This window comes from Salvia splendens, chromosome 4 (genome assembly GCF_004379255.2).
Source record: "Salvia splendens isolate huo1 chromosome 4, SspV2, whole genome shotgun sequence".
NCBI classification, from domain to species: Eukaryota; Viridiplantae; Streptophyta; class Magnoliopsida; order Lamiales; family Lamiaceae; genus Salvia; species Salvia splendens.
The window spans coordinates 1,617,819-1,644,037 of record NC_056035.1 but is presented as its reverse complement, the minus strand read 5'-3'; the positions used below and the strand labels follow the sequence as shown (position 1 = coordinate 1,644,037).

The window sequence follows — 26,219 nt, the reverse complement described above, 5'->3', positions numbered from 1 at the left end:
GGCGGACATTCCAAAATTTTGATTTTTTGTGTATTTATGAATTTTGATTATTGGAATGACCACTATTTGGAGTGAGATGTCCTTATAACGTGACAATGTTGCGTGACCGGAGATGTTTTTGAAATGTATGCCAGGACATCCATTCTACTTCGGATGCTCTTAATGATGTGTGAGAGAAAAATATGAGTAAAGAATGAATTATTACATATTTTAATATAAATTATTTAGACTTTGATATTAAAAATAAAAGAAAATAGTGTTAATGTGGAAATGAATAAACCCTGTAATGGATTCCAATTATAGAAAAATAGACTCCAATACGTGTTCTGGATTTAAGGTTACTTTGAATGCCCTAAAAAATGATTTTCTTTCAATCGAATCTCTGTTTTATCTATGTACTCACTGTATTCGTTACTTGATCTTATAGAACGATTTTTGTGGATTAAAAAATTCTTTGGTATGGGTAGCAATTAGCGATGGTCAAAATTTGATGATTACTTATTAAATCTGTTCTAATGTAATTGAAGTGCATACGATTTTATGATAGTTCCTCAATGCCTGGCTATTGTACTCTCCGTCCACATCTCCGGCGAAATGCCCCCACTTCTCATCCAATTCCTCTCCATTCGATGCGCAAGATTTTCTACACCCGGATCCATTAACAAAACACAGCAAAATTATAGATCGACTAATCAATCGAAAAAATGAAGGAAGAGAAGAGGAATTGGAAAATGTGAGATCTCAAGGTGTAGGGAAGATGATTGTTGACGAATCAATTGGAAATTGAGAGACAACTGCCCATCTTTCCCCTGTGATTTCAATTTTGCAGAGAACACTTTCGATCAGAGTGCATTTGAATCAGATTCGCACAACGTCGATACACACTATCTCTGCTTTGGATTCCAAATCGAACATTACGTTCACCAAAATAAAAAAGTGAAGCAAAACAATTATAATTGAAAAGCAGAAATTGGGGGAAATTGAAAGATATGAAGCTGAGATCTATTGAGTGAAGGCCACTGAACAAAGGTGCGTGAGATACGTGGGTTTTATAGTGTAGAAGACGGCCCATTGGATTAGGAAATTAGGGTTTTGTTCATATGCTGCGTGGTTAATTACCTAAAAACACCCTCCGCCTTTGTTAATTATAGTACATTTTTATTTTCTTTTAAATTGTTAATTAAAATTATAGAAAAAAAAACAAGCATGTGTTAAGCAAACAATGGAAAAGATGCATCATGGATTGAGGTGTTGCAAAGCATCATCAATTACAAGAAATCAATACAAAACAAAAACTATAATCCTCTATTAAGATATACTATCAATTTTCATAGTTATTCTTTGTAGTTATGCCCCCATACCCCTATAATTCAAAGAGTGCCGTCAACCCAATTTAAGATTAAGAAAAGACTAGTAAAAATCAAATAAACCCTTTTCACATCCACAATTGATGGTTATTGAAAATTGGAGTATACATTGAGGTATTGACATTTAATACACAACTTTCTAATTTTTTTTTTCTCACCAACTTTATTTGAAAAGAAATGAAACTACGCGACTCAGAAAAGGAAAAAAATAAAGTACTAATTCTTGCGCTATTTAATTACTCACCAAATTTATGAAGTGCAAATGAAAATATTTATATTATGCAAATGAAAATATTTCCGGAAAATTATAATCTTATAAATAAAAGTAAATGTGAATTTAGTAGTAGTATTTTACATCCAATAGCCCATGGTTTATATCATGGGCTTTTCCTGGATGACATCTAAATGAAATGTGGGCCGTTTAAATAATTAATCGTGCTCTCTTTTTACATCCAATTAATAGAGTTGAATAATTTTCATATTATAGCATGCCAACTTACACGAGTGGGATGTTATGAGTTAAAGTTGTTATTAGGTTTAGGGATGTCAATGTAACCCGAACCCGCGGGCCGGCCCGAATAACCCGATAAAAATACAGGGTTAGGGTTGTAATTTCGCAGCCCGAATTTAAAATCGGGCCATTCGGGCTGACCCGTTCGGGTTGTCGGGTTAGGCGGGCTGACCCGTTCGGGTTACGGGTCGGCCCGTTGGGTTGAAGGCTTCTGCACAGCGAGCAGTTTTTGTAACGGTCATAACTTTCTCTACAAAGCTCCGATTGAGGCGTGCAATATATCCACGCGAAGCTCTTTCGAAGACGAAGAGAATGATATGTATTAGAGGTTTATCAGACTTCAAAATCGCGAGAAACATTGACTCAAACAAGGTTGCTGCACATCCACATATTTTGTGTACATTTTCTAATCAATTTTCTATCATTTCTCAACAAACATGTAAATATACCAAAATATAGAAATATAATCAAAATCATCCAAGACAACCCTCTAAAACCATGCAAAATCCAAATACGCCAACCCACTATATAAGATCACGAAAAAAATCACCATGTGGTTCATGGATTCATAAATACTCGTATATAAAAGCTTTCTTTTAGTATATTTCCAATATAATAGTGCAAAGTGTTTTGACGCCGCTTCGTCATTGAATTATGCGTACTTTGATGATTCTTAAAACAAAGATAAATTATTATTTGACTTATTTACAGCTGCAATAAATTAAATTTGACCAATCATAATTCTAGAAAACTTAGAGTTACTCCAGTTAGCTAGCATCTTGATAATTCACTCTTTAACAATTCAAAATATTTTTGTTACATCTACGATGCACCTCTCACATTATGAAAATTTTGTTTAATTTTCTACGAATTGATTTATGTTTGAATTTTGAAACAAAGTGTTGATTTATGTTTTAAATACATAAACATAAACATACTATTGATAGATATTTTGTAAATAATTATGTAATGAATAAGTTATTTAAATTTAAATAACTTAATCTTTTTTAAAAATATTAAAGAAAATTAAAAATATGTATTTCATTGTTGAATGATTAATTAAAAATATGTATATAAATAAAGAAAATTTAAAATACGTATTATTTTTTGAAAATATTAAAAGAATTAAAAATACGCATTGGCCCGAATAACCCGGTGGGTTAGCCCGAAACCCGAAGGGTTAGGGTTAGGGTCGAACTTTTATAACCCGAAAAAATCGTAACCCGAATAGCCCGTACCCGAATGGCCCGACAACCCGAACGGGTTGGCCCGAACCCGAACGGGTTGGCCCGATTGACATCCCTAATTAGGTTGATCTAATAACATTATTAAAACTGACTCCTTAAAAATTTACTAATTATTTTATAGTAAATAAGGGCCGTGCTCCCAACTCTCAGACCAATATCAACAGTTTGATTATTAATTGAATGGTGGATTAATTGCTCCGGATACCAGAGTTTAATACTCCCTCCGTATTAAAAAATAGAAACATTTGAAACGACATGTGTTTTAATGCATAATTGGTAAAATAAGAGAAATGAAAAGAAAAATGAGTAAACTAAGAAAGAGGAAGAGAAAAAGTAGTGAAAGTAGAGTTAGTAGATTGTGGGATACATGTCCTAAAATAAAAAGATTCTAAAATTTCTATTTTTAAGGAAAAACCCAAAATGAAAATAGTTGCTATTTTTTAAAAAAGGATTGAGTATAATGCATATTGAAGGTAAATTAAAGAGACACAAATATAGGGGGCATTTAATTAAAAGTAATAACTTTATCTTCTTCTAGAACTCTCTTAATTTTAAATTATTTTATCCATAAAATAATAGTAAGAGTATATTTATTATAGATAATTTTATGAGAAATCTAGCGACATCCTAACTGCATATATTTAGATAAATAAATTTGCTAATATTTCAATTAATATTCCTATATTTGAAAAAGTGAAATAAAATATTATATTATCATATTGTCTCAGTATATTAGTATGGAGTAACGAATTTCTGTGTCACTATACACATATACATCAGTATATCAGTATTATACGATGGTGTTCGTTCTCGAGATAAAATAATATCAAAATATAATTTAGAATTGAGTTGTGAGATTATTTTAGTCATAGAGGATTAGCTATGACCAATTATCCCATGATTATTCATCTAGGATGAGTTATCTCATGAACTAGATACACTATATATTTAATCCCGAATTCCCGGATACAATCTTACAAACCGAACACCTCCTACATGTATAATTTCAATCCATTTCACACACAATATTAATACAAGTATTGTTGTTTTTCTTCCAATAATTTTATGATATACCATAATTATTTTAGCTTTAATTGACAATTGACCTATTTTTGCATTATGTTAAAAAGTTATTAATTAAATGGAGTATCACTTAAGGAAACTATTTAGTTACAGATATTAGGAAGAGTTCACATAAGACCACCATCTTATTCAATCAATCCTTAATTTGAGTGTTTACATTTGATATTCGGGAGCAAAGAATGTAGAAATGTTTCAATCATTCAATGAGTATATTATATCCATCTAAAATTTTCCCTTTACAGACGCTGATGAAATTAAATGTGATGGGACCATCAGGTATATTTTTGTACTAGTTTTATTTATTTATATTTTGTAGTATTGTTTTTAAGGTTCAAACTATTTTTATTCGGATAAGTTTTCTTCGACTATTATTTTATTAGTGTGTCTCCACCGACACCTTGAGCTGCATTGCACGTTCTGCTAATTTATAACTAGAGACGATAATGTAGTTAGAAACTTTTTAATTGAATTGAATATCTTGTGACTTGAATAAGATTATGATTAAAGATTTCTAATGTGATGAAATTCTAATTTATTTAGTCCATGATCCGATAAAGCTGACCCGAAACCCGATGAATTAATTCGGTGGATAATAAGAGTTGTATGATCTACATTCAGAGCTAAGATAAAGGATTCGAGAATCACGATCACTTCAACATTATATTCCAACCAAATCGCTCATTTTTTTCGACTGAAAAGTACTCCCTTCGTTCCATGTTAAAAGAGTCATTTTTCTATTTCGGGAGATTCCAAGTTAATTGAGTCATTTCTATTTTTGGCAAAAAGTAATTCTCACTTTTACTTTTCTCTCCATCTCTCTAACTTTATTCTCTCTTACTTTTTCACCATCCATTTAATACACTATTCTTAAACTCCGTGCCGAAAAGAAATAACTCTATTAACAAGGAACAAAGGGAGTAAATTTAATCAAATATACTTCATCCGTTCCTTTATAGTTGAGTCATTTTTTTTCATTTGGAAAGTTCTCTCATAGTTGAGTAATTTTCATATATAGTAATCTTTTTCTCTTTCTTACTTTAGGCTCTCTTACTTTATTCTCTCTACTTTATTAACTTTTTTACTTTATTATCTCTACTTTTTTATATATTTATTTAACACAATCAACATCATTTTCTTAAACTTCGTGCCGAAAAGTTTCGCCTCAACTATGATCTACGAGGGAACACATGGAGAGTACCGTATTTGATGTAGATATTTATTAGGATGTCCATCAATAGATTACTTTGAATAAAGTACTATGTGAGAGATAATCAGGTCGTCTATAGTTTGAATTTTATGTATGGATTTCCATATTAGAAAGTCGTGTCATAAATTTAGGTTGAATAAAGATTAATCAATTTTAATGGTTTAATAAAATATTCAATTCTGCTAGATTAATTTAAATTGGGTTGAGTTTGAGTGATGCTATTATCATAGAACCTTTCAATATTCATAGCTTTATTCTTTGAATTTTGTAACGCATTTTGTGGTGTAATATATATTTATATTGAGATTTTATGATCTTTTTAGGGTTATTATAATATTATTATTGTACTCCTAATTATTATTAATATTATCAGCCCAAAAAACATTTTAAATATTTATAAAGAATTATTTGTGCATAATATGATAATAGAATATATATTCCTCATCAAAAAACCATCGAGGATGATAACCGTTTTTCCACAACAGTATCAATTTCCATGAATTACAACAAACGTTTATTACATTTTGTCATGATTTGTCACAATGTGATAAAAATAAGTTTAGACTAGTAAAACTTAATTCTACAAATTCATGGTAAAGCATGTTTAATTAATTTCACTACTAAAGATGAAAATAATGAACACATATAATAAACTAATTCACTATCTGATTAATTTGTGTTATCTCGAAAGTTTAACCAACACCTCCAAAATTGAACACAATTATCCAATCTTATTCATACCAAGGTAAACAATACAACAACAAAGTGAGCTTACACTTAACCAAACGTAAGGCATATAATGCCAAACTTATTCTCACATGAAACTAAAACCTCATAAAAACACAACAATTAATCAGATTAATTGCCAATTAATTAGGCCACTAATTAATCAAGCAATATAGTACATTGGATCTGGCACTTTGAAGGTACGGCTTCCAACATTTGTACCAATCAAATCACTCCATTGATCTCCCACATTTCCCACAATTCTATAACCTTGCTTCACTAACTCACTTCTCTTCTCAGATTTGTACTGCACAGCCGATTTCCCATGCTGATCTTCTCCCCTAAATTCAACATTTAAAGTAATTAATGTGGGTTAAAGAAAAAATTAGTACTAATAAATCAAGTATAATGTTTGATGTTTCTTACTTGAGGATGAGTTTCTCCCATTTGTCATAGCCAGTTTCATGTAAATTGGCGATCCTTATGCCCGTGAATTTCTCAGCTGTTCCTGATAAAAAAACTGTCTTAAACCCTAGAGACTGGACTTTGAGGTAGAGGTTTCTGATGGCCGGCACCGCAGGCGCCTTCCCTTCTGCCACCCACTCGTTGAACTTCGTATCATTGTATGCTATTGCCCTGATTAACGCGAATTAAACACTAAGGGCTTGTTTGATAACGTTGCTAAGATAAAATCCGAGATGAAAATATTATCGTTGTATAGTGGATAAGATTAAAACTCAAAATAAAAAAAATGAAGTGTTTAGTTTAGTAGCCTCGTAAAGTAAAAGAGTACAGAGATAAAAACTCAAAATAAAAAGTGAAGTGTTTAGTAGCCTGCATTTAAAAAATGTGTATTATGTTTCCAATAGTAGATATCAATAGGTCAGAGATTTAAGTCATGGTTAAAAATACCCGAATTGGACATCCGAGCGGGCATAGTAGGGCATGTTGGAGAGGGTAGTTTCGTCAATATCAAAGACCCAAACGTCCTTGCCGTCGGCGGCGGGCTTGACGGTCTTGGCGTACTCGATGGCGGCGTCGGCCACAGCTTCGCAGTCGAGGCGGTACTGCTTGCCGAGCATGTAGTGGCCGACGTAGCTCTCGCACGACTGCGGCACCAACTTCCACCCTTGGAGGTTGTTGGTCTCCACCGCCAGCCGCCAGCTCAGGCAGTTCACCCCCTTGATGCGGTGGCCGCCGGCGCCGGAGAGGAGGCGAAGCTGAAGGATTGGATTTGCAACGGCGTCGTATTGTGCATGGGAAGATAGGTATATAGTTGCTAGAACAAAGAGGAAAATTTGAGGCCCCATATTTTGTTTGGATACGTTTGATATTGTTTGGAATTGTTTAAATAGTTGTTCGTTTTTTACTTTACCCTTTCTTTTGCAAAATAATTACATTTTTGGGATTCTAATAATAACAATGATAATCAATTCTAACAAGGTGAATCATTTTTCCAGTAATATTCGCACTTTGATTTAATCCAGGTACTAAGAAATAGAGTACGAAGGAGAGTGAGACGTGAGTAGAAAAAGTTAGTGAAACATGTCTCACTTTTAAAAAATGAAGACCGCATTTGATTTTAGTGCATTCAAAGGAATAAATTTCTAGTTCATTTAAGTACGGATTATATATATTAAACAAAACGATGGGAGTACAAAAAATATTTTACTCTTTATTTTGGTATATACACTACTTTTTTTATGAATAAATGATTAAATAAATAAAACTAAACGTTTACATCATACGCTCGGGCATACCCGAGGAAGAACAAAAGGCATAGCCACAAGTCGGCTACAACAAAGACCGATCACATTTCAAATCACCCATCGAAACCTAGAGTGAGCGGGCTTTGTTAAAACCCCTAGGGTTATATACACTACTTTAACGTCGCATCAACAGGAATCAATAACTTTCACGTGCTTAATTCTAAAATTGAGGTTTCTGTAACTCGTCACGGGAGCCCTATAATAATTTTAATAAGATAAAGTGGTCCAGCTGGAGTAAATAAATCCGTTAAAAATCTGTCTTTGAAGATTCCACCGATTTCACGGCGGCCCGAGCATCCTCCAAATGTTAAAATTGACTTTTATTTTCATCCATCATCATTTGTGGACGACAAATATCCAGAAACATAAAAACAAACAAAATTACTCCATAAAAAAGCAGTTACTGGCGGATAAGATCCGTTGGTAAATTGTGCTGATTGTAAACACCAGAAATGCACCGACAACTTTTTCCCATTTCCGCTGGTAAATCAACATTAGCAGCAAAAATAGTTAAGCTATACAATGAGTAAAAGGAAACACCTTTCTGCTTAACTCTACGTTCATCAAAACTCCTTTGTGTCACCATTTTCCAGTTGATTTTTGATTCTGCTGAGGTAGGACCAAAACAGCAAATCTAGTTAGATGCTTGTTGTAATAGTTTCTCCATTTCTTGCACAACAAAAGTGGTGCAACAATGATTCCTACTCCAACAACAAATCCCAATGCTGCATTCACATACATCCCTCTATCAAAAACATTATCCTCTTCCTCTCCTTGTACTTCTCCCGGTTGCGAAGCTCCCTTTTCGCTGCAATTTCTATTCAGAGGGAAGCCGCATAGCCCCTCGTTCCCCACGTACGAGCTCTCCGTGAACGTATTAAACTGTTTTCCCTGCGGAATCCTTCCGACAAGATGATTGTAAGACAAGTTGAGAACACCAAGGGATGTAAGATCAGCCAACTGGCCCGGGATCTCCCCAACGAGAGCGTTGAATGACAAGTCGAACGACTGCAGCTTCGATACGTTTGCTAGTGATGGTGGGATGTGGCCGGAGAAGGCGTTGTGGGAGAAGTTGAGAATGTATAGAGACTGCAATGATCCAATTGTTGGAGGTATGGCTCCTTGTAGATTGTTGTCTGAGAAATCTATTGAGGTGAATATTGTCTGAATCTTTTCCAGATCATACATCTGATTCTTCATTACAACCGTCACAGAGTCTTGATAGTAGACGCCATGAACCGTCTCCATGCTGAAATGCAAGTAATCAGGCTGTTTCTGCTGCTGTTGCTGTTGTGAGGCATCAGTCAGTGCTTGTAGCTTTTCGAACATTTCTGCAGGTATCGCGCCGCTTATGTAGTTAGAAGCAATGTTGAAAATTTGGAGGTTTCGCCACGAAGAATTGGTGTCTCCCAAACAGTTCATGTCTCCATGGAACATGTTGGAGCGAAGGGCGAGGACTCGGAGGCTGGACAAGGTGTTGATCCAGCAAGGGAACGTGTCGTTGAACGTGTTGCTGGTGAGATCCAACACCTTGAGCTCACTGCATCTGTTCAATGATTTAGGGACCTTCCCTTTAAGAACATTCCTGCTGAGATCAAGAGTTTCCAAGCTGCACTCAACCGGGAACGCATCCGGTATCGCTCCATCAAGGTTGTTTCTTCTCAGATTCAATACTTCAAGATTGTTGTTTACCAAACAGGAAGGGATTCCTCCATGGAAGCTGTTGTTTGAAAGGTCCAGCACATGGAGGCCGGTGGCGTTGCAGAAGGATCGCGGGATCTCTCCAGCGATCTGATTGTCTGCAGCGGAGAAGAAAATGGCGCGATGGAGGGAGTCTCCGACGTCTGGGGAGATGGAGGAGAATCTATTACTGGAGAAATCCAAAACTACAGCTGACGAAAAGGGAGACGGGATCATGCCAACGATCACGTTGGCATGGACGTTAATGTAGTCCAGCGCTCGGAGATCATAAGGCTCTTGAAAACGACTGAACCGGTTGTGGGAGATGTTCAAGAAACGGAGGTTACCTTCCCACATCCAGCTAGGAATCTCACCTTCTATCACATTGTTTGAGAGATCAAGCATCATCAGAGATGATTGGTTTTTCAAACTAGGAACCTTCTGCAGATTGCAATGGGCCAGCATTAGACTCCCTAAACGCGGAAACAGTTTCGAGAAAACCGTTTCTTCATCAACATGAACTGACAGTTTGTTGTAGGAAAGGTCTAAGCTGGCAAGATTTGTCAGCTTGCTGAAATCTGTGAGGTGTATGGAGCCACTGAAATTGTTGGAGGAAATGATTAAGGAGGAGAGATTCTTGAGTTCGAAGAAGATTCGTGGTATGGAACCTTCTAGATTGTTGAGGCTCATTTCAAGAACTTCTAAAGGAGATGAAGTGTTGCTTGTTGAGAGTTTGATGGAACCAGAAAAGCTGTTGTTGGAGAGATGTAATGATTTGAGCATTGGTAAAGCAAACAAAGATGGTGGGATTTCACCTTTTAATGAATTCTCACCCAGATGAAGAAACTCAAGATTCTCAAGGCCTTTCCAAGAAGAATCAGAAACTTCTCCTTCTAATCTGTTGCTATAAAGATTCAACACATTAAGATTCTTCAAGAAAGCAAAGGAAGGGACAGAGCCAGAAAACTGGTTTTGGGAGAGGTCTAAATAGACAAGCAAATTAAGGTTTTTGATTGTACTAGGAATCAGCCCTGAGAAATTGCAGCTTCTAACATCAAGATTTGACATCATTCTAAGATTCCCTATAGATTCTGTCACATTCCCTGAGAATCTAGTGTAACTAAGCATCAAGTTCTCAAGAGAGCCATTGGCAGGAAACTCAGGCAACGAGCCCTGAAGATTGCGGTTGTTACTCAAGTCGACTGTCTGCAGAGTCTTGATCCGGAAAAGTTTTGCAGGAACCACACCGGATAAGTCACATGAGCTTAGAGTGAGCACTTTCAGATTAGGAAACTCTGCAAGAAAGCCAGGAAAGGGAGAGGAGAATGTGTTTCCATCAAGACGAATAACGGAAAGGGATTGTAGTTTCAACAAGGAGGAATCAAGAGGGCCTCTGAGGAAGCAACCAGACATGCCCAATACAGTCAAATTTGACATGGATGATGATATAGCACTGCCCCATTCATTGCCATTAGCTGAGACATTCACTCCATCAAGATGGAGTTCTTTTAAGCTAGAGAAGGCGTGGATCAGTCTATACAGATTAGGGAGGTTAAGCGATGAGAAGAAGTCGACCGACAGATCAAGAACAACTAGCCTTGTTAAGTTTGATAAATCAGATGGAATCTGGCCAGAAAAGCCACAACGGCTTAGATTGAGATACCTTAACTCTGTGAGCTGTCCGAATCCGGATGGGAACTCGGGGAGGGAAAAGGTGTTTTGAGCTAAACTCAAACTCTGGAGGTGTGTGAGGCTGAAAAGAGTAATGATCCCATCGGAGATCGACTCTCCACTGAGATCAAGGCCAGAGACACTTCCCCGACTGCTGCATTCCACTCCGGGCCATTGACAGAGATCGACAGATTCGTTCCAATGCACCAGCTTTGTTGAGGTGGAGGATTCATATGTGAGGCTGGTTTTTAACTCAAGAAGAAGCTCTTTCTCAGACTGTCCTGAAACAAAGGAAAGATCAATAGCAAGATTTGAGATTGAGAGAAACAATAGGATCAAAGCAAACATTTTGCATTCTATGAAATAATGGGTTCAAAAATCATGTTTTGATGAGAACCTTATCTAGACCAAAATCTCGAGATCCACAGATGGTGTCCTGACCATGCTACCTAACATTGGAGCATTAAAATGTGTGAAAATAAAGATTTTTGGAAATGTGCATGTAATTATCCAATATAATATGGCAAAAGTTGACGTTTAGTAGCACTCCAACGTGAACACTAATATAACAATCAGAAAAAGAAGTCTCACAAATTGTTTTTCTAATTGGATCCTTTGCTAAGTGTCGTTAAGAGTTGGTATATAATATCTGACCCTTATAAACTCGTGGAATAAATATTCATATTACATAGTAGGTGTGATGAGTAGTGAAAATGATGTTAAAGATTGCCACCTCAAACACGAGGAAATTAGTCGTTTATTAATACTCCCTCCGTCCATGAATATGCATCTACTTTTTTCTTCTAGCACAAATTTTAAGAAATGTGAGACATTCTATCAGTGGACAGACCACAAGAAGCGTGTCAACATCGTACATCTCTGTCGACTGGTGCGTTTAGCTAAGTCGACCCCAGTCACTCCCCCTCTCCTAAAATAACCACCCGAAACACAATTGTATTTTGCAACGGAGAACGGCCGCGACCCGCGGTGATTCAGGTATCACAAGCGGAAAAGGCTGAACGAGGCCGTCTGGGTTTGTGTTACTATTGCCCCGAGAAGTGGATTATAGGGCATGTGTGCAAGCAGAGATTGCTCTGCTACGCTGATGAGGATGAGGAGAATATTGATGACGATAATCTAGTTGAGAATGTTCCCGACAGCGTTGCTCACAATGGGGGTGCTAATCTTGTTGTACCAAATGACGAGTCCCTAGAAGAAATCGTCGAGACCGACAATACGCCGCTGCAAGTGCTCGTTGGGGTATATGATGAGAAGATTGGTGAAGAGGAGGAGACATTGCTAGAAGATAAAGAGAAGCATTGTGAAGACTTGGGCAGTATGCTTTTTATGGACTCTAAATCCGAGACAGAAGTGGAAGATGTATGTGGCGATGATGCTTCCAATTCGGATACTACTGGTGTATCGATTTCGTCTATTGCCTTGCTGGGTGAAAAGCATGGAGTTGAGGAGGATAGAGCTGTAAGTCCGGCAGACTACCAGGTTTCAGCTTCTAAAGAAATATATTGGTCGTGCAGCTCTGATGTGAATAGCATCCTCTCAACAGCGCCTCTGTCTGCTGCTACATTATTGTCAGATGTCGACAGGGATTTCAAGTGTTTGCTGCAGGGACATACACAGGACGAGTGGGACATCTGCTTGGTAAGCAATCATTCCATGCAAGAATATAAAGGGAGACATTCCGTTGTTCGATACGTGTTTGATCCAGGAGTAGACGCCTTGCTAAAGCTTTTGCTTTCAACTCTCGTCAATGGTTCGTGGTTCCCACCTTGAGGACAAGGTGAATTTCAACCGTGGGGAGTTGATACGATCCCCTTAACATCTAGGAAATCTCAATTATTTAGTATCTTTTGATTCGCCATATCTTTTCCATATCTTAGTTTTCTTATTCAATAAGTTAGGGTAGTATTCTACTATTATAAATAGGAGAGCTTGTTATCATATTTAATCATCCAACAATGAATCAATGAATATTATTATTTTGGCCAAATGCCCCGAGTTATGCTTTGAATCCGTAATTCCCTACGCTACCTGCTGCCCGACGGAAGGTCTCCGCGCACAGCCGGAACGTATATCTGATCTGTAGCCGTTGCCCGACGGGTTGGAACCCGCGCACAGCCGCCCAGATCTTTATCTCCGCCGACCCTCACGGGCGCCGGATTATCTTTATCTCGTTATTGTCCGTTTTATCGGATCGTTAGGGATTTAGGTCCTTAACAGAAGAATATATTTGACATACCATACGAGGTTCGCCACCAAGACCAACTTCTGCAATGAATGCTATGCCGTGTGGTATGGGGAATTCCAAGAAGCTGAAGGAAGATGATGATATCTAGTCAATTGAATATAACGATTCAAGTAGATATAACCAATCTACATTCAGGATGAAAAATAACATCACAATCCCTAGAAGCGTCTATCATTACAAAATTAAAATGTTATGCAATAAAGTTCAAAGAGTATTTAAATCTACCAAAAGCACGGGGATGTTTGTCTTCTTAGCAAACCTCTGTAAGGCTGAAGTACAAAATGGTTACAATCTACGACTAATCATATAATCATTTGGATGATAAAGAAAGAAGAAAAATTAGAAGCTGCATGTCGCCTCCAGAGCTTCCTGTCACTCCTGTTAAATACACTGTCTGAATAGAATCAATAACTAAAGCCTTTGGAGAAAGAGGCTGAGCCTGTTCTAGAATATCCTGTTAAAGAAGGCACCACAAACTGAACAATAAGACAAGATGAACTAATGGTATTTGATATACATTTTGTGTAATGAGTAACATCAAATACTAATATGTAACACCACAGGTCATAGTTATGAACGAAGCAAGTCCAAAAGATTTACTTTATTGACAGCATGTGAAAAACCACCAACATTCACAACCGCTAAAAAAGTAGAAAAAATAAAAACGACAAGCACAGAAGAAAAATGGACAGCATGTGAAAGATCATCCAAAACAAGGCTGGATGACCCAAATGCTATACAAACAACCCACTTCTTTCAACGCAAAACATCTAATATTCACAGGTCAACATTTTACTACGACTTGAATTGAAGCATTTTCCTTTTTGTAACGTTCCACTCAAATCGAAGCATTTCCTAAAATGGAAACACTACCCTGTGTACTTTATTTTCTCTCATACTTTAGTCTCTCCTCTTAACTCACGAAACAACACTACATAAAATCTCATGTCGAACGGAGGTAGTACAATAGTACAATATAAGATCATGTCTTCTAACTGATGTTATCAGTTAGTCAGTCATTAATCCACCCTCTTGTTTTATCCAAGTAAACCAATTTAGTAGCAATTCACTGGATTGGAATCGTTTACCTTTTCAACTTATGATTTCCCAGAAAACTGCATAAATAAAAGTAGAGCTTGTATGCATTACGAAGAAAGACTGGTGCGATCAAAGAAGGGATAACCTGGGACTAAACCGCCACCAAGCACCCTCTCCACTTCATCTCCAAACTCACCATCTCATTTCCTGTTGCTGATTGTAATAGCTGGATTAGCTATGTAGATTTACATGCTTTGTTTTCGTTCTCTGGTTGTGATGATGTAGTTTCCTATTTTTTGGTCTTGCAAACCAATGAGTGATCATGTCCTACCTTTGTAGTTGATTAAGATTCACAACTCTAGTGAGGGTAGAAGTGTTGGAGACAGAGACGGCCTTCTCATCACTGAGCTGGATCAGCTCGTGAACGAATATAACATGGGAATGGATGATGCTCTTGGAGCTGCAAAACCGGCTGAGAGTGCAAAATATGGAGGCTAAGCTCTATAACCTCATGATCGAGTCCTTGCAGTCAGATAACAAAAGATTGCTGGCCAAAGTGGCTGCTTATGGAAACGTCGTTGCATAGGTTGAATCTACGCAAGACAAGATGACACGGATGAGGAAGAGGCTTTGGGTTGAAGCTGAACAGACAGGGAGCAGATCATGAGGCTACAAGAAAGATTGACGAAGGCTGTTGAAGGTGGTCGAGATCATGAGGAGGCAAAATCTCGATCACCTTCAAAGGCTCAGAAAGTGGAGATCCTTCAAAGGCTCGCTAGCAACTCGGAGGAAAAGGCTTGCATATGCATGTAGAGAAGGCTCCGTTGGCTGAGAGCTCTCGAATAATGAGTGGTGATAGTTCTCTGAGTATGTTCAGAAGCTTCGGCACGATAACTGGCTATGAAGTTTCCCCGGCAAAATCTGAACTGGTGAAATATGCTTGGGCATTGAGGGATTTTGTCCTAGATCAGTCTCTTTTGAAGCATTTTGATCACTTCATTTTATTTAGTTTTTTCTTACTTGTAGTTGAGTGATTCACAAATAGTTTGAAGTCAACACAGGTAGAACTTGGATTTATTTTCTAGAAATTCATTTGATTCATTAATAAAGCTATTAGTAACCACACACACACTAAAACTGCACTCCATCATCATCTTTTCTCTCTCGCCACTTAATACAAGTTGATAGCATTATTATATCTAATTCAAAAAGTTACTCACTAATAATTTGATATATTATTTTTAGTATATACTAGATTTTACAAAATTATGATAAACACTGTGCCATTAGCAAGATTGTAAATGAATACTCATTAAAATGTATCCAGTTACAAAAGGGAAAAATTCTTTTTTTGGTAAATCATGTTAATGGAATTCCATTTTAATGAAGGAGATTAAATTTATTCCGGAAGAGGGAGTGACGCATAAGGGTTATGCGTCGTTATTAATGAAACGCACAACCCTTATGCGTCTTTAGTTAATGACGCACAAGGGTTATGCGTCGTTCAACGACGCATAAGGGTTATGCGTCTTACCCTAATGATGCATAACCCTTGTGCGTCACACTGGTTAGTATTCCTGCCTATCATGTGGGTGACCCGGGTTCGATCCCTGTGCAACAGCACATTTTTTTAAGTGATTAGTATTTGATAAAAATGAGTTATTCTAAACATTTGTTTTTGGCAAATACATATTACTCTTATTGTTTATGTTTATCACCCTCGATTACTTTAAAATCAACACAAACTTTAAAAAGTAACTATAATTATAACAAAACCATTAAATGAAATATACTTAAATTCATAATTAATCTTATTCCACAATACTATAATTAATTTCTGAAGTTAATAAAAATTATGAAGTTTGATTCCATTGAAACAAAATCAAAAGCATGCCCTCTTTTAAATAAAATTCCCACAACGTGTAAAAAAAATAATGCGAAATATCTTATAAATGCATTAATATGACACAAAAACTTGTGTGAGTCTATTTAAGCATTGAAATAGATAAAACATCGGTGACTCCAAAAATTATTAGATTCCATTTATTCTGATTTAATACTACTTCATTTTAAATGGAGCTTGGCCAAGTCAAAGCCATTATACAAATGAAATTATTTGAGACATGTTTGTAACAAAAGAAGCTTATGCGAAGTGTCTATCAAATTCGTAAAATAATTCCAATTAACGTCTTTAATTAATTCTTTTATAAGAGTAATATGTATTTGCCAAAAACAAATGTTTAGAATAACTCATTTTTATCAAATACTAATCAATTAAAAAAAATGCACCGTTGCCGGGGATCGAACCTGGGTCACCCACGTGATAGGCAAGAATACTAACCAGTGTGACACACAAGGGTTATGCATTATTAGAGTAAGACGCATAACCCTTATGCGTCGTTAAACGACGCATAACCCTTGTGCGTCATTAACCAAAGACGCATAAGGGTTGTGCGTTTCATTAATAACGACGCATAACCCTTATGCGTCACTCCCTCTTCCGGAATAAGTCTAATCTCCTTCATTAAAATGGAATTTCATTATTCGGCTTGAACAAAAGTAGAAAAGACCTCGTTACAAAAGCATAGATGAGATAGGTCGCTAAAAGACAATCCTACCCCTCGCTTTGCAGCTGCTTAAATCAGTTATAGCTGATAACCTCTCCCTCCAATTTTAAATTCAGTTCAACTCTCTCTCTCTCCTCTCCTCTCCTCTCCATCTCTCTCTTCCAAAGCAAGAAAATGGCGGCGAACGAAACGACGCTAAGAACCTCACTCTACGTCGGCGATCTACACCCGGATGTTGTCGAGAAAGATCTCACTGACAAATTCTCACGCGTCGCTCCGCTGCTTTCCGTCCATCTCTGCCGCCACAAGCCCTCCGGCAGATCCCTCTGCTACGCTTACGTCAATTTCTGGCTTCCTTGCCACGGTACATTTCTATCCCCCCCCATTGCGTTTGCTTAAGAATTTCCATCTCTTCTGAATTCAGGGGTTTCTAATTTGATCATGCCCTTGATTGCGTTTTAATTTTCCCGCCATATTCAACTGATATTTTATCACTTCCTATAGTATTAGTGTAAGTGTCGATTATGTGTTTGTTGAAATGTTTATAGCTAGTTTCCGGCTTTTTTTTAATTGAGATGTGATTGAATTCGCCTAGTTCTGATTAAATTCTTGGGGACTTTCTTCAGCTTTCAATGCTCTGAAATGCGTGAATCACACTCTGCTGAAGGGTAAACCGATTAGGGTTATGTGGAATGAGAGAGACCCAGTTGCGAGAAAAAACAACAATGGGAACCTCTTTGTCAAGAATCTTGACAAATCGATCACCAGTCTCTTATTGGAAGAAGTTTTCTCCAAATATGGTTCTGTGGTTTCTTGCAAAGTTGCTAGTGAAAACGGAATTAGTAAGGGTTTCGGGTTCGTTCAGTTCGAGTCAGAGGAATCCGCTGTAGCAGCTCGCACTGCTCTTCATGATTCTTCTCTTGCTGGCAAGAAGTTGTGAGTCTGCTCCTTTTCTGTAATTAAATTCTTGTTTATGTACTTTCTTGACACACGCACACAGATAGAGCTATAATATTAGTTTTTCTCTGTCAGATATGTCTCCAAATTTCTCAGACAGAGTGAGAGGAATGGTGCAGAGGGATGTTTCAAAGGCCTCTATGTGAAAAATATCGACGAGGATATCACAGAAGATGCCCTCAAAGCTAAATTTTCAGATTATGGGAATGTCGTGAATGGTGTCATAATGAAGGATGAGAAGGGGAAATCAAAAGGATTTGGTTTTATCAACTTTGATTCGCACGAAGGGGCTAAAAGAGCCATGGTGTTTCTCAATGGAGAAAAGCTAGGTAACAATATTCAACTATCTTCACAAATTGTTCCATTAGTCATTTTACTTCCATGGTTGAACTTGAACTAAGTGCCATACATTTCCCTGGTTTAGGATCGAAGAATATCGTTGTTGTTAGAGCTATGAAGAATTTTGAATTTAGAAAGAATTTTAGACAAATGTCTGGATCTAACTCTAATGATCACAGTAGAGAGTCAATGGCTTCACCTGTATCTGTAGTCAATCTCAATAGGCATGTTCGTGTGAAAGATTTGATCCGTGATTTTGGAGCAGTAAACTCCGGTATGCTTTCTACTTTGATTTGAAGTAAAGTTTTAGTCACTTGATTCTTCTGACCTTATTTGGCTCTCTTCTTGTTTTCAGCTGGACGTCAGCTGGAAGGGCAAGAAGCGATCAGGTTGCATAAGCCTTTTAAACCTGTCCTGGACTATACTTACTTCAAATGTCCAGCTCTATTCAAGCAACCGAGCACCCCGTTGCCTTCCACTGTGTACCAATACTTTACTAGTAGTCATGGCAAAGGCGCCTTTGTAAGAACTTTTTCAACTGTTTATTTCGGGATGTAATTTCTTGATGAATAGTTAACTATATCATCTCTTGTGATGTGCAAAGGCCTCGACAATTGCTTCTCTGAATGGATGTATGCGAGAAGGGTACGTGGAGATGCTGAATGCCCCAAAACTGCTATCCCCTATGAAGATCAGTGGCAATGGTGATGGGAAGGAACACTTTGCCAACAAGTCTCCGAATTTTGTAAGAGATATAAAACTGTCAAATTTTGTGATCTAAGTCTAGAAAATAACTCTTGAAGACTAGTTAGTTATACATCTCTTGTGATGAACACAGCCCCAGGTAGTTGCTGCTGTGAATGGATCTTGGTGTGAAGGGCATTTGGAGGTGCCAAAGCTTACAAAACTATCGTCTCCAGTGAAGCTTGGTAGCAATGGCAAAGGAAAGGATCTGTCTTCCAGTAGTTCGCTTCAGGTTCGTGATGACTAATGATACCTATTTTTCTGTTTTTGTTATTAAAGATAGTGATTTTAGAAAACAATACATCTAAATCTTTCAATTTTGGATAACTGAACACTGCTTTGTCTTGTCTGTTTCTTTCAGAAGCCAGGATCCCCTAGCCCTAAGGTCTCAACCACTATGGAAGCGAACGCACAGTGAGGCACTGTTTGAATCCGAAGGCGTGAAATAGTTTTTCGATGCTTTACAATGTCTAGTTGTTGATATCTTAGAACCTCAAACTGATCACATAGAGTCATATTTTGCTTAGTGAGATATGATCTGATGCTTCATTACTACCTTGAAACAGAGTAAAACTGTCCATTCCAATATAACCACTGTTGATTGAGTAGCTTGTGTAAAGACAACATGACAGCAAATAATACAACAGAAGCTCACAAACTCTTTCACTGAAGATGTAAAACACAAGAGAAAAATCGTGTACTATTGTATCAAGCAACAAGAGAGATTCCTTCAATGATGAGACTATCAGCTAGAACTTGGTTTGCAGCTTGAGAGGGATGAACACTATCCCAAAACACAAACTCCGAGGAGTTGCTGCAAGTTCCTGACTTCTGATTGCACAGAAGAAATGTCGTCTCCACGGTCCCCGTCCCACAGCAGCCTCTTGTCGCCTCCACGAAGCCTACAGAAGAGAGATCAGAAGATGCAGGGGAAGCACATTGAGTGAGTTTAGTGAGAAAAAGATAGTACCATATTTCCTCGGATTGGCGACAAGGTCGTAAATGGGCTTGTAGATGTCAAAGATGACGAGCTTCAAGCCGGGCAGCTGCTTTTTGAGCTGGGAAGCAGCTGCATTGATCTTCTTGTTGAACTGCTGAGCATCGGTGTTGAAGCTCGATACACAGCCCTTTTCGTGCTGCCCGAATATGGTTCTTGCTAGAGGGAGGCAGCCTGTTGGTGCCAGTGAAGTAGCTCCGATTTTCCTTGCTCCAAGTCCATACAAGCTCTGTTCCAAATCATCATATAAATGTTGAGATTTTTGGTTGAAGATGTTGAAAATGGTAAATTAATGAAATGGTGAATTTACCGTGACAAAATTGGAGAAGATGTTGATGAGAATGGAGGAGTATTGATCAACGGTGTAGTGTTTGTTGAGGAAAGGGTTGACGTAGTAGTTTTGCAAGAAGTCGCTGTTGCCGGCGCCGATGAGGTATAACGCTTCTTTAATGATTGAAGAAGCGTTTTTGCTACCGGCAACGCTTGCTAGCTTGCTTTGGTACTCCTTGAAATACTGCAGCTGCTGTGATAGTGGAATCACATGCTGCACGAAACGAAAACGATGAGACAAAATCAAATATATACCTCAGTAAAGAAAAATTGTTTTTAGTGGAAATAAAAGATTGAGAGATTTGATTTTTACGCACGCTTAGTTCGGCCGTGTTGTCGTCGTATCCCGAGCCAGCAGACGCAAAGTTGGCTCCGAGGAGAAGATTCTTCCCCGACGCCTGTGGGCTCAGGTACGCCGGAGCGTAGTTTGTGAATCCGAGATTCTCAGCTGAACGGAGAAAATTTCATTTCATTTCATTTCATTTTCTTCGGAATAATTAATTTTATCGTGTTGTGTTTTTAGTTTTCACGATAAAAGTACTCCCGCCTATCGATTTATTTTGTCGATATTTACAACTTATTCTATTTTTAATAAGTGGACTCTTAACACGTCCGACAATTTAAAATTACAATCTCAAATAATTCACTAAAACACGTGCTAAAAGTAAATGAGTCATTATTTCGTGGACAAAGGGAGTGCTAAAAGTAAATGAGTCATTATTTCGTGGACAGAGGGAGTAGTTTTTAATTTACCTGTGATATCTGTGGCTAATTTGCCGTTGCAGAATCTTCCGGTAGGTTCCCGATTGGAGAAATCCTTGCCGTAGGGAGGGTGGTCGGCCTTGAATATGGTGTGAATGTAGTCGTTGTTTCCGACGTCGACCGTTGAATCTCCGAATGTGATGATAGCCGGAACTAGCTGAGAGTTTGCATGGCTGCACAATGCAGCAATTGCTATTGTGTATACTAAAAAAGCTCCCATTTTTTTTTTTTTTCAAAAATAATATTTCGAAGTACCAATGAAGAAGATCGAATTTATATGAGTTTGAGTTGATGAGCACCATTAATGAGTGGCTCAAAAGGTAGTTCTGCCGCATTGAAGGCGATGATGTGTGGTGAGTGAGTAGAGTGAATAGGGTATCTTAATTACACATTTTTATTTATTTATTTATTTATTTTGGATTAATGGTTTATTTGAGTTAATGGTTTATTTCTTTCCAAATCCGGCCCCTCGACACATCTATAGAGTTTTTTAAAAAGAGATTTAATAATGGTTTCTTATTTAGCCATGTGATCATTCGAATTACCGATGAATGTAGGCGAAATATCTTACCAATTAGGTTGTGTTCATCGTCTATTTATACAATAGAGTTAATTTTGATTTGTGTTTCGATTTCAAAAATAGGATGTCAAATATATTTTGGACCCCTCAACATAAAATGTCTATATCTACAATGGTACATAACTTGAGCTTTTCTCATGTTTCAAATAATTTTTTGGTTAGTTGACACAATTATGATCATATAACAAGCTGAAATATCTCAACAGAGAAGTGGTTGGAGAGATATAGACAGAAAATGCATTAGATATATGTTAGTAATAATGTGTGCATGTGATGAGATTTAATTTCGTTGACGCGGTGTGCATTGGACAACTGTGTGTCTTCACTTATTTTCTGCCAAGCAGATATTAAAGCTTCATGAAGTTGACACTCGGCTGTAAGTAGATATAGTGTGTGACATAATACATAAATAGGTAATGAAATATAATGAATTTTGGAGTACACACGTTTGGGAAAGTTATGGGTTGATGATAGTAAATTTTTTTGGGATGAAAATTTGGTATTGTGACGCACCCAAAAGTCAAGTATTGCCAAAGAATAATGTGGTAATTTCCCGCTCCTCTCTCGTGTATGAGGTTGACGGTTAACGCCATGACGTGAGCTTTCTGTTTTCTTGTGTCTTGTATGTTTACTTTTGTTTCTATGGTTATTTTAGATAGAGCATTTAACTTTTGTTTACATGTTGGATTTTTTTGGTTTTTTTCGTTTATATAGTACTCCCTCCATCCCAAAGAAGGTGGCATACTTGGGAGATGACACGAGATTTTATGAGATGTTTGTTTTGTGTGTTCAGTGATGAGAGAAAATATAATTTTATAATTGATGTGAGAGGAAACTTTTTCCAAAAGAGGAAATATGACATCTTTTGTGAGACAAACTAAAAAGGAAAGTGTGACATCTACTATGAGACATAAGGAGTACTATTTTGTTCGATTCGATTAAACTTTATACTTTAATAACTTGACTACATGTCCGCTCTCTTTTAGCTTTACTAAAGTGTAATGTTTTTATCAGGCTAGGTCCCTTTATACGGCGTGCCTATTAAATTCAATTGAAGTCATACACCTAATACTACTATATATGCATGGTTTAATTTGAAATTTGATTTTTTTTTTGTTTTTTTTTTGTTTTTGTAGTGGTTATGGACAGAGCTTTTGATTTTCTCTTACGTTGAATTCATTGCTTTTGTAGCTGTTTCTATCCTAGACTTCTTCTATATTATTGTTGGTCGCCATTTTCGGCCTCAATATTTTATTTAATCGAAAATATAATACCATGTGCATAAAAGTGAAGCTATAATTTTTGAAGGGCATAACTAAATGTCATAATCACGATTCACGTACCCTTAATTAATAATACGAATTGGATTTGGTGCAATAGTTTAGAAACCTAATTTGTAGACATAGACTAGTCCATTCATCTGTATTTATTTCCTCTTCAAAGTCATACCTTGAGTCTTACTTTTTATTTTTTATTTATCAAGATTAACCCATAGTTTTTTAAGTTAGATGTGATGCTTACATTACGATTGCTGGTTCAGACATATTGTCACATATTATGTCCAACCAATCATAATTATATAAATATTATCTCTCCTTTTTCTTTTTTCTTTCAACAATTGTTATTGGCTGGACATACTACATGGTTGAAAAGTTAAGCTAGACAATCTTGGCCTTATTTTTGTGCAGTTATGACTCATGAGAGTTTGGAGTTAATGTATATATGTGCAGTTATCATAGAATTTACATATGCACCAAGATGTAATAAATATAAACTTAAGTCCAAGAAAAAAATGTAACTAACAAATTCCATGAGTTTATTGTGACAATTTATTACTAGTACTTAGTTTGTCAACTAAAATTGTACAGCAAAAGGAGAGAAAAAGAACTAGGTTTGCATTATTGATTATAGTGTTTATGCAATTGGATTAATGCTCGAAGATGGTAGAACTAAATAGAGATTTGAATTGGGTTGACTTATTAATCTTGTTTGCTGGTAATTTATTAAAGAAAAGAATTATTGGGATTAGCATGGGCTCTGATGAATAGATATGTTTATGGGATAGGTTCAAATTTGATTTGACCTATCAAGTATTAATTAATTGAATTTTGAGCAGGTAATTAGTGTTTTATGGACACCCTATCAACCAAGACAAATCTCATGTGCACACATAACCCATTCTCCTCCACTCTTCGCCTGCCCACACCTCAGATCCCAAATGATTCATGCCGCTCGCCACCGCCGCCGCCTCACACCATCGAACACACGATCAATATGTTCGGATCATTAAATTTTTACTTATACACATGAAAGTCTCTTATTAATTAATTGAGTTTTGAGTAACACAAAAAAAAGTAAGGTTTACCAACGGAATTAGTGACAGAGAGCTATCATTCTTTAATTATTGGCGGAATTAGTGACGGTATGTATTTCTGCATATAATTATTGGTGGAATTAGAGTTATAACTAATAAAGGACTAACAAATTTTAAATTTTCTTTTTAAACTAATGTTAGAAAAATATATGCGTTGAGTAGTAAAATGTCTAAATTTGAGGAGAGACTAGAGTGTGCATGTTTTTGTCTATCTTTTTGTAATCTCAAATTTATAATTGAAAATCGGGTAAGTCATATTAAGGCTTATACAGTACTGGACTCAACTGGGCCATGAGTTAAATTATTATTCTCATTCAGTCCAAAATTCTTATTGGCCCAGTCATAAAAAGTAACTACATAATGGATCGTTACACATAAATAAAGTACTACTAATAATTGATGGATTCTATATCTATGTTTTGAATCATCTTCGCACCAAGTTTCCTTGTGATGAAATCTATCTTTATGCATATAATGCTATCAATTATTATTCCATTTGTCCAATTTTACTTGAACCGTATATTAAATTTTGGATATTATACCATATTACTTGAATCATTTTCATTTATAGCAAAAATAAACACATTTAATCATTTTTATTTATTCATTCTCTCACTTTACTCTATATTTCTCTTTACTTAATTTTATAAACAATTTGTTTCTTAAATCTGAAGCCCAAAAAGAAAAACCCTAAGTAATAGGGTTTCGTATATAGTGCGTACAAGCGCCATAGGGAGCAGCTCCGCAAGCACTGGGATCAGGTGAAGAAGCAAGTCAACCTGTTCTCGGCGGAGTACGAGAAGTGCTCGAGAGAGCAGAGAAGCGGCGAGAGCTTGAGCGATGTGCGCGATAGAGCGTTGTTGTCGTACCAGTCAATGTACGACGACTTCAAGCATTTCAACATCTGGGCGCTCTTGAAGGACAAGCAGAAGTTCCAGGGCGGGATTCTGCCATCGGCTGCGCCAAAGAGGACGAGGACCACCGAAGCCAGTGCTTACACAAGCAGCGAAAGCGGCGCATATCCGGTGGACCTCAACAGGACGATGTACGGGGAGGAGGAGAGTTCCGGCACACCGGTATCTTCCCGACGTCCCATTGGCGTCAAGGCTGTGAAGAACAAGGGGAAGGCGAAGGCGACATCTTCCTCGCAAGCCGCGGCCGCCGCCCCGACCCCTCGGTACTTTCCTACCCGGAGTTGGCAGCGACTGCCAACCGAAGGACGTTGTTGGACACGCACAACGCCCTCATGCAATGTCAGGACCCGGCCAAAGCCGAATACCTCCAGGGGATGATCGATGAGCTGCGCCGCAAGCTAGGACTTTTGTAGAGTAGTCAACTTTTTTTCCATTTCTAACTCGTGTAAAACTTTTTTTAATCAATGTAGGATTTGCCGTTTTTAATTGATCGTGGTATTTTTTTAATTATTTTACATTGACATATTTGAAAACATTTAAATTAATTAACAAATTAATAGTGAAACCTATAGGGTGGCCTTTAGGGCAGCTTATAGGGCGCCCCACTGCAGGTGGAAGGGTAGGAGGATAAAATGCTGACGTGGCGGTGCATAGGCCGGGCTTTAGGGGGCCCACTGCTAATGCTCTTAAAATGCAAAAGAACAATCAATAATCCAAGTTTGAAGTATATGTACTTGCTATCTGACGTTGCTTTTTGTTGAGTAGCTAGGGGTCGCTATGTTTTGTTTTTAACTTTTTCACTGTTTGCGTTCCTTTTTGTTGTTTGAGGGTAGACATGCCCAAGGTTCCGGAACCACCGGTTACGGTTCGGAACCGCCAGTTCCGATTCCGAAAAATCTCAAACCAGAACCGAACCTTGAGCGTGTTTCGCGGTTACAATTCCGGTTTCGATTCAGAACCGACGGTTTTCTGCAGTGTAGTTCAGTTTTGTACCACCGATTTTCGCCGGTTTTTGTGCAGTTTTGGTTCAGTTTTATGGTTTCCGGCATTTTTTGGGGTCCTGGCACAGTTTCGGTTTCGAAATCTCAGA

The 26,219-nt window shown here is 37.3% G+C and overlaps 4 protein-coding genes and 1 non-coding gene across 6 annotated transcripts; 1 reads left to right on the top strand and 4 right to left on the bottom strand.

The window, feature by feature from the left end:
- Positions 1-744: 744 nt before the first annotated feature.
- On the bottom strand, positions 745-897 carry LOC121801691. The gene has a single exon (XR_006050629.1). It is a non-coding gene; the product is annotated as a small nucleolar RNA snoR135 (small nucleolar RNA).
- A 5,229-nt stretch (positions 898-6,126) lies between these two features.
- LOC121798958 (acid phosphatase 1-like) lies at positions 6,127-7,463 on the bottom strand. Its single transcript, XM_042198243.1, has 3 exons — positions 7,054-7,463; positions 6,568-6,777; positions 6,127-6,482 (listed from the first exon to the last, which is right to left on the bottom strand). Exons 1-3 carry the CDS (start codon positions 7,449-7,451, stop codon positions 6,305-6,307), a joined length of 786 nt encoding a protein of 261 aa, XP_042054177.1. The 5' UTR covers positions 7,452-7,463; the 3' UTR covers positions 6,127-6,304.
- A 1,026-nt stretch (positions 7,464-8,489) lies between these two features.
- LOC121799920 (receptor-like protein 7) lies at positions 8,490-11,609 on the bottom strand. Its single transcript, XM_042199438.1, has one exon. It carries the CDS (start codon positions 11,607-11,609, stop codon positions 8,490-8,492), a length of 3,120 nt encoding a protein of 1,039 aa, XP_042055372.1.
- Positions 11,610-17,267: 5,658 nt separating this feature from the next.
- LOC121797743 (polyadenylate-binding protein 6-like) lies at positions 17,268-19,637 on the top strand. Of its 2 annotated transcripts, XM_042196439.1 has the most exons (8): positions 17,268-17,496; positions 17,759-18,068; positions 18,165-18,418; positions 18,514-18,702; positions 18,784-18,950; positions 19,033-19,173; positions 19,267-19,404; positions 19,534-19,637. In XM_042196439.1, the coding sequence occupies exons 1-8, from the start codon at positions 17,307-17,309 to the stop codon at positions 19,588-19,590; spliced, it is 1,446 nt and encodes a 481-aa protein (XP_042052373.1). In that variant the 5' UTR covers positions 17,268-17,306; the 3' UTR covers positions 19,591-19,637. The 2 variants fall into 2 exon arrangements, with proteins under 2 accessions (XP_042052373.1, XP_042052374.1); XM_042196440.1 differs by lacking the exon at positions 18,514-18,702.
- Positions 19,638-19,752: 115 nt separating this feature from the next.
- On the bottom strand, positions 19,753-21,518 carry LOC121797744 (GDSL esterase/lipase APG-like). The gene is made up of 5 exons (XM_042196441.1): positions 21,253-21,518; positions 20,817-20,947; positions 20,480-20,713; positions 20,143-20,398; positions 19,753-20,074 (listed from the first exon to the last, which is right to left on the bottom strand). Exons 1-5 carry the CDS (start codon positions 21,479-21,481, stop codon positions 19,881-19,883), a joined length of 1,044 nt encoding a protein of 347 aa, XP_042052375.1. The 5' UTR covers positions 21,482-21,518; the 3' UTR covers positions 19,753-19,880.
- Between the last annotated feature and the right edge of the window lie 4,701 nt (positions 21,519-26,219).

Coding starts and splice junctions, on each gene's coding strand:
- LOC121797744 (XM_042196441.1), bottom strand. CDS start 21,481: ATGGGAGCTTTTTTAGTATACACAATAGCAATTGCTGCATTGTGCAGC. Junction 20,948..21,252: donor ATTAGCCACAGATATCACAG/GTAAATTAAAAA, acceptor TTCTCCGTTCAG/CTGAGAATCTCGGATTCACA. Junction 20,399..20,479: donor TCTTCTCCAATTTTGTCACG/GTAAATTCACCA, acceptor GATTTGGAACAG/AGCTTGTATGGACTTGGAGC.
- LOC121799920 (XM_042199438.1), bottom strand. CDS start 11,609: ATGTTTGCTTTGATCCTATTGTTTCTCTCAATCTCAAATCTTGCTATT.
- LOC121797743 (XM_042196439.1), top strand. CDS start 17,307: ATGGCGGCGAACGAAACGACGCTAAGAACCTCACTCTACGTCGGCGAT. Junction 18,069..18,164: donor TCTCTTGCTGGCAAGAAGTT/GTGAGTCTGCTC, acceptor TTTCTCTGTCAG/ATATGTCTCCAAATTTCTCA. Junction 18,419..18,513: donor TCTCAATGGAGAAAAGCTAG/GTAACAATATTC, acceptor TCCCTGGTTTAG/GATCGAAGAATATCGTTGTT.
- LOC121798958 (XM_042198243.1), bottom strand. CDS start 7,451: ATGGGGCCTCAAATTTTCCTCTTTGTTCTAGCAACTATATACCTATCT. Junction 6,778..7,053: donor CGCTCGGATGTCCAATTCGG/GTATTTTTAACC, acceptor CGCGTTAATCAG/GGCAATAGCATACAATGATA. Junction 6,483..6,567: donor TGGGAGAAACTCATCCTCAA/GTAAGAAACATC, acceptor TGTTGAATTTAG/GGGAGAAGATCAGCATGGGA.